This window comes from Hydra viridissima, unplaced genomic scaffold (genome assembly GCF_058129835.1).
Source record: "Hydra viridissima isolate aposymbiotic clone 2 unplaced genomic scaffold, HvirCarnegie_v1 scaffold_1, whole genome shotgun sequence".
Taxonomy (NCBI): Eukaryota; Metazoa; Cnidaria; class Hydrozoa; order Anthoathecata; family Hydridae; genus Hydra; species Hydra viridissima.
In genome coordinates this window covers 15,196,940-15,204,439 of record NW_028324300.1, presented here as the reverse complement: position 1 = coordinate 15,204,439, position 7,500 = coordinate 15,196,940, and the positions used below count along the sequence as shown (strand labels likewise).

At 29.8% G+C, this 7,500-nt stretch overlaps 1 protein-coding gene and 1 long non-coding RNA gene across 33 annotated transcripts in view; both read left to right on the top strand.

Annotated features, from left to right (window-relative positions):
* The window catches only part of LOC149893526 (uncharacterized), a 2,573-nt gene extending 547 nt beyond the window's left edge, over nt 1-2,026 (top strand). Inside the window, exons 1-2 of the long non-coding RNA XR_016452585.1 lie at nt 1-471; nt 550-2,026. The exon at nt 1-471 is cut by the window's left edge and continues 547 nt beyond it. This is a non-coding gene — a long non-coding RNA (uncharacterized LOC149893526). The remainder of the gene's footprint in view (nt 472-549) is intronic.
* LOC149893525 (voltage-dependent calcium channel type A subunit alpha-1-like) overlaps nt 1-7,500 on the top strand; it is a 54,669-nt gene that overhangs the window by 16,886 nt on the left and 30,283 nt on the right. For 23 of the 32 annotated variants that reach the window (XR_016452417.1, XR_016452414.1, XR_016452412.1 and 20 more), the window contains 2 exons: nt 3,703-3,812; nt 3,989-4,120. Coding sequence is in view for 22 of the 32 variants with exons in the window: in XM_090086967.1 (XP_089943093.1) it covers nt 3,703-3,812; nt 3,989-4,120 (242 nt within the window). In the remaining 10 variants the exon portion in view is untranslated. Of the gene's footprint in view, nt 1-3,701; nt 3,813-3,988; nt 4,121-7,500 lie in introns of those variants that run through there. The other 9 variants (XM_090086997.1, XM_090087152.1, XM_090087137.1 and 6 more) reach the window with 3 other exon arrangements.

Sequence of the window (7,500 nt, the reverse complement as noted above, 5' to 3'; positions counted from 1 at the left end):
TGGACTCTGTGAAGGTCATTTAAGAACTCTGATATTTTGTGATTTGAAGTAATGCGACACAATGCTTTGGATCATTATCTTGTTGTAAGATCCATTTGCAAGTCATTTTATTTTTTGCATGTGGCAGCATAACATTCTTGATGATATCTGAATAAGTTCTCTGGTCCATAATACCTACTATGAGATGAATGGGAACCACATTGTCACGGCTAAAACATCCCCAAACCATAACATTTTTGCTACCATGTTAAACAGTAGGTAACTTGTATTTTCGATAGTCTGTCTCCTACTGGATGTCTGACATACCTAACTCCATCACTACTCAATAGCATAAACTTTGATTTGTCAGAGAAAAGGAATTTTGACCTGATTAATCTATTGCACATTTTATACTGGCTTTCAAATTTCTTACAGATATCAACAGTTTCTTAACTGGATGGCAGCCATACAGATTATTTTGATGCAATCAATGTTTAGTTGTATCAACACTACAGTTTGTGCCATGAAACTGATGCATAATTGTATTAAGTTCGATAGCAGTCTTGTAAGGATCTCACTTAGAAAACCTTACCAATTATACATCAACCTTTTCAATTGTAACCTTAAGTCTTCCAGCCTGAGGCTTATTTTCAGTAACATTGCGCTGACAATATCTCTTGATAATGTGACTTATTCCTGGTTTTGAAACATCATAAAGCTCAGAAATCTTTCTGTAAAACATTTTTTCCACAGCTTTTATAACTAATTTCTTTATTTCATTTGAAACTTTTCTCATGCTTTTGAAATATCACAAAGTACTTGAATTATAAAATCTCACAAATATTTTGGCAATTAGTTATACTTCATTGTTTTTAAAATATATCAAAGTAATTGAATTATTAAATTTCACAAATATTTTGGCAAAGCCTTGATTTAATTTTTTTTACAAAGCCTTGATTTAATTGCAGGGCATGAAGCTGTTTCTAAATTTTTGCACAGAAGCCTTTTCAAAAAAAAGTTAAATTTTATATGTATGTATGTATGTATGTATGTATGTATGTATGTATGTATGTATGTATGTATGTATGTATGTATGTATGTATGTATGTATGTATGTATGTATGTATGTATGTATGTATGTATGTATGTATGTATGTATGTATGTATGTATCTTCAATGATTTACAAGCACAATATGTCACAAAAGCTTCTGACATTTATTGTGGAGTTTCTCCCAAAGAAGTGAGGAAACTAGCTTTCCAGTATGGAAAAGCTAATAACATCAAAATGCCACAGAATTGGAGTAAAAGATACAAAAAAGCTGTCAATAAGAAAACCTGAAGAAACAATTCAAGCATGTGTTTCCAGTTTTAATCCCACTAAAGTTAGGTTTTACAACAATTTAGAAACTGTTCTTAATCATTGTGGAGATATTTGGAATATGGATGAAACTGGAACCACAGTTCAGACTCCGAAGTTGTAGCCCGTAAAGTTTTTAAAGTTGTTGGATGTGTTACTTTCGCTGAGAGAGGCAATTTAGTGACTGTGTGCAGTTGCTGTCTCTGCCCATGTGAATTCTATTCCATCTTTTTTTTATATTTCCACAAGTGAAGTTTAGAGAGTATTTTTTAAATGGTGCTCTCAATAGAAGTGCAAGTGCTGCAAACCCTTCAAAAGACTGCAAAAGACCTGAAAAGACTTAAAAGAAGCTCAAAGAAAATGGTGTACCAGTTTGTTCATTTCCACCTCATTGCAGCCACAAACTGCTGCCCCTAGATGGCAGTGTATTTGGTTCTTTTAAAAATACACAAACACAGCTTGCAATCCATGGATGACAATGAATCCTGGGATAACAATGAAAATTTACAATTTACAAAGCATTGTAATTCCTTTCTACTGGCATGTACCCAAACAATATCACTGAAGATTAGAGACAATTCAAAAAACTAAAAGAATTTAAAGAATTTTAAATAAAAAGGCCAAAAAAAAGGAAGAACATCAATATTAACAGATTCACCAAATCTGAGTATTTAAAAATAAAAGAAAAAGTTTGATATGGAAAAGAAATAAGTTTAATAAGATTAAAATTGAGATGAGTAAAAAACCAACCGGTAAAAGAAGCAAATTTTAAACATCATTAAAGCTCTTTTAAATTAGAGCAAATTAATTTTAAACATTGTGAGTTTAATTAGAGTTCTTTTAAATAGAGCAAACAAATTTTAAACATTGTGAATTTATTTGAAACTCCTATAAATAAAGCTAATAAATTTTTGGGCTGTTGGTGTTTCTCAATGTCAATAGTCAACAATAAAATTCAAACAAGATTTATGCCATTAGAAATGGCAAATCTTAAACAACAAGATTTTAGTGAAGCTATTTACTTTGAATGTAATTTCATTTTTTTTATCTATTTAACTTGTTAAATTACTAAAACCACAAATGACAAACATACATTTCACAATGATTAACTTTTTTGACAAAGGGTTTGATCATTACTGGCAAACAGTAGTTTACTGAACTGTTTTCACTTTGAACTTAATCTCAACCTAACCCTCATCAGTTGTCATCGCTATTACAGCTAACAAATATACATCAACTGCTTCTACTCAGTCTGAATCCATATCTTCTACACTAAGCACTGCCACTGCAAGTGAGCCTAACTTATGTATATCATCCACTGCTTTTTGTATTGCTATCAGCACCAGCCCTGGAAATGCTTAAGGAAATACTGAATTTAATATTCAACTACTGTACTTCCTGTATTTTTAGTCAATTTATCAGATACAGATTCACTAGAGAAAGAAAAGATAAAACAAACAGAGAAATTTCAGATAAGGTAACACCTAGACCAAAAGCAGTTCCATCTTCCAGGATTGCATCCACTGTGTTTTTAAGCTACTGCACAAGATTAACATTTGTACTACAGCATATGACTTATTATTTTTAGATAATGTATTTATTTTAACTATATTGTACCAAAGTTGCATCCCAACATGCATTTTCCAAGTTGAAGCTTGTTTACTTTAAAATCAGTCATTACTAACCAAGAAAACCTAGAGGCATTTTTGTTGATAACTTGCCTAGATTGAAATTTTAAATAGTGCTAAATATAAGTCTTTTAAGAACTCATCAAGTCTACATCTCTTTCTAAATTGTTAAGCGGGACATTTTGTTTCGTTCTGGAATGCAAAGTATTCTGTTACAAAAATAAATCATTAACAAGTTCAAAAATACTGTAATTTAAAAATATTACACAAAAATGCATACACTTAAAAGTCTATTTAATAAAATGAAAACCCATGGATCATGTAAAGTTAATTGATTAAACTTTGAGGGAGATGAGGGTGTCAAGGTTAAAACACCCTTTATTGCTGAAAGTAAAAATAAGATTTTCTTTAAAAAGATTAACTTTTTTTTTCTACCCCATTCATTAAAAAGTCCTCCCTATACCACTGATAACAAGTATATATTAAAAATGTGGGGAAAGACCCGTTTTTATATGCTTAAAATTGGTTCCCTGATGGATAACAATAGTTTTAAACAAACAAAAAAATTGCAAGCAAAATATTTGTAAACACCTCTATAACAATTTTTTAAAATTTGTTAATGAGAAGTCTTGGTATTGTTTTTGCTTATCTATAAAACAATTAAATTTTATTTTGTTAAAATCATTCTAAGCTATATTTATAAACTGTTTGATTTGTTAACCAATATTTATCATCAGGTTGTGTTTGCAAGTGTAATAAATTGGCTTTTAAACAAATTTGCTAATACAAACCTTGGGGTGTCTGTATTACGACAACTTCGACTAATGAGGCTTTTCAAATTCACAATGTATGTCTTTCCAACACAAGTTGAGCTTCTTCTTGTTTATTTTGTGCTTTTGGTTTTGCTGTTCATATTGCTGAGAGTAATTTTGTAAATCAAGTTTTAGTTAAGGCAAAAATGAATAATCAATAACTATGTTTACAATAGATTTAAATTGTTTTCTATTTCAATATGCTTTTTAGGCACTGGAGTTCATTAAAGAACTTAATTGCTTCAGTTTTAGCAAGTTTGACTTCAATTATGAGTTTACTGCTGCTGCTTTTTCTCTTTCTCATGATTTTTGCATTACTTGGTATGCAATTGTTTGGTGGGCAGTAAGTAATTGTGTTTATATAATGTGATATTATTTGATTGGAGATGATGAAATACTTGTAATGAAGTTTGTTAAACATTTTTTAGAACTTATTTCATAAGCAAAGTTGTAATTATGCCATAGCAAAAGAAGCAGATAAAAGCATAAGAACCAGAAATATACCATAAAAAAGTAATAATGCAGTGATGTGCAGTAGTAGTACAGATAAAAACCATGTTTGCCATTGCAATCTAATTGACTTTTTTAAGTTTTATTAATTGATTTACTCTTTGTGTTATTTTTAAATTATGTTCAATAGGTTTTTTTCTTCATAAAATTTACAAATTCATTTGTCTCTTTATAATAATTAACAAATTATTGCAAAGAAGGACCTAAGATTAAAAGTTCCACAAGGCTATTCTTGTTTCTTATGTTATTATTAACTTATTTGTCAATATTTAAGGAAATTATAAATCTATTTACTAATAGTGACTGACGGGGACAACAGCAAAAAATGCCCTTTTTTACAATCCCAGCTTTAGCTTAGCAATTATTATTTAGCCTATTATTACGTAGCATTTAAAAATTATTACATATTATTACTGTTTTGTTTATTTTGTTTTAAGTTTTAATTTGTTCTGAAAGTAAAAGAAATTAGGAAAGCTACAAAAAAGAACAAAATCAGTTAATCACTTGAAATTCATTTAGTTGCCATTTTCTAGATAGTTTTTGAAATTGTTAAAATTTTAGGAAGTATAGTGTAAAATAATTTTTTAAATAAATTTTTTTTAAATTTAAATATATTTACCTTAAAATTTAAAGTATATAATAAATTACTTACATTATAAGTATATCACCATATGCTTATAATATATGTCATGTTCAAAAAGTCTTCGGCATTTACCAATATTTTTTATTACATAATAACATAAGAAAGCGTTTTATTTCCATGTAAAGTAGTCTCCATCACACCTTATGAGATCTTTACAATACTCATACAAACATTTTCTTTCTATTTTAAATTGATTACCTGGTATATTCCTAATTTCTTCTGCACACATAAAATCTTGTTGTCAGAGAGACTTCTTCAAATCTTGGAACACCCACCTGTTGCATTAGTTTAGACCAGGACTATAGAGTGATTGACTGATCAATGTGACGTGTTGTTACAATTTTTTATGATTTTTATGTGCAAAAGAGATTAAGGAAGCTGCACTGCAGTGATTCAGGTCACTAGCAACTGATTGATTTGAAATTGAACATTTGTACAACTCTTATAAAGATTTCATAAGGTGTGATGAAGACTAAATCACTTAATAATACACTTTCTTATGTTATTATTATGTAATAGAAAATATTGGTGAATTTTTTTGACTTTTTGAACATGCCATATATATTTAAATTTACAATTAGAAGTATTTTAAACTATATTTCTTGCTCTTTTCTGAAGATTCTTGATCCCAGTCATTATAATAGTTTGAATTAAGTAACATAAAGCTTTACATAAAGATGTTGAATAAGAAAAAGCTTATAAATTGTATTTAAAAAAAGTGTTTCAACATTCTTTGAAGGTAGTCTAATGTATTTTTTTGTATAGATTGATTTGTATAGATACTTTAAATTCCTGCTCACTTGTGGTTGAGCTTAGAGGTGAGCTTAAATATATTCTTATCAAGTTTTTTAGCATTGGTAAATTATTTTTCATCAAGTTCTAATGTAATAATGGATTTTCTACAACATCCATTTGCTTCATCATTATACACTTCTGAAACTTGTTTGCAGCTGATTCAATTGTATTTGGGTGTAGGTAAAGGAAATATTTAAGTTTTTTTTAAAACCGGTTTTTTGAATAAACCGCAGTTTTCAATGTTTTAAAAACCGGTTTTCCAGTTTTCTAGTGTATTTTTTTATTATATATATTTCAGAGGAACAACAGCAGCAAATACATAAATATATATAGCAATAATATACGTACATTGAATACAATTGAGCAGCAAACAAATAAGTCTTTTTAATAGAGTGTATCCATTGAGTGTTTCATTATTTAACCTTGACCTTAGTTTAGTGACAAATAGACCATTTTCAGAAAATGACCTTTCAGCCTCCACACTTGTTACTTGGATTGACTTCAAAGCTGTGTGCAACAAATCTAAGTTGCTTGTTCATCTTTTTGTTAGCTTAAATACTGCCATTTCTTTGAGCATTAGTTTGTAAGTTGATTCTATTTTTTTCTTTAGTGTAACCCCTTTGACTGTCTCTCTGATGGAGAACTAAAGCTCTTCTGACAAGGAAGTAAATTGTTGTACTTCTTCCTGACTAGTTTCATTATCTGACAAATTTTCCTCATCTATAGACTCACTTCTCTTTTATTCAAACAAATGATTAAACAAACTTGATGCAGTAGTAGCAATTGCATTTCTCTTTGGCATGGAATTTTCGAAAATGCCATGAGTTGCTCCATTAATGACATCAAGATTATTCAGATATTTAACTAAGTTTATTAATATAGCATTCCTCCTTTCAGTGACTCTTTTAGTAAATGATTCAACTAGCTCTTGACTAAAGGTGTTTTCCTGGCTTTTTAGCTGCTTGAAAATGAACTTCAGAATCCCATCAGATGAGAGCAAGTTCGAATCTGTTCTGCAAAGTGCTTCAGCACCAACCTTGATTGGTTCTAAAGCATTTACTAGATTTTGTAAGGTAGTAAATTCAGACTCAGAAATCATAATATCGCTTGATAACTCAATCAGTAACATTTGAATACATTTCTTAAGGGTAACAAATCTTGAAATCATATCTAGTAAGCTGTTCCAACGTGTCTTAGAGTCTAAGATTAGCTGCAGCTCCTTTCCAAACTCAGACTGGACATGCTTTTGCAGAATCATGTCATTTTTAACTGGAGATGTTGTGCTTTGACCACAGGTGGTTTCTCATGGAACCTGTGGTTCCTCCTTTGCACTTAATTTCTTGGTCGCAGAGCTTGCATTTGGCCAATTCAATTTCTTTTGAGTGTAAAAACTGCTTCCAAACTGGTGTGTTATCCTTGTGGACTTCAGAAAACAACATTTTTGTTTTTGTGAAAATTTGTTTCACTTTTTTACTTCACAAATTGCAGTTCAAGTGGAAGCAAAATGAATGTTTTCATTTATTTTCTCAAACAACTACACATCAAGAAAATTGTTTTAGAATTGCCAAATAACCAAGTAAATTTTGTTCAAAAGCTATATATGAAAAAACTGGTTTTGAAAATAACATTTTCGGTTTTCGATTTCCAAAAATTTTGCAGTTTCCAGAAACCGGTTTTTTACTTTTTTTATTTGGGTGGAATCCATCACTTTCCTCTGGTAAACCGTGTCACACAGTGATTTCTTTAACAAAGATGTGCAACTCTTTAAATTTTCA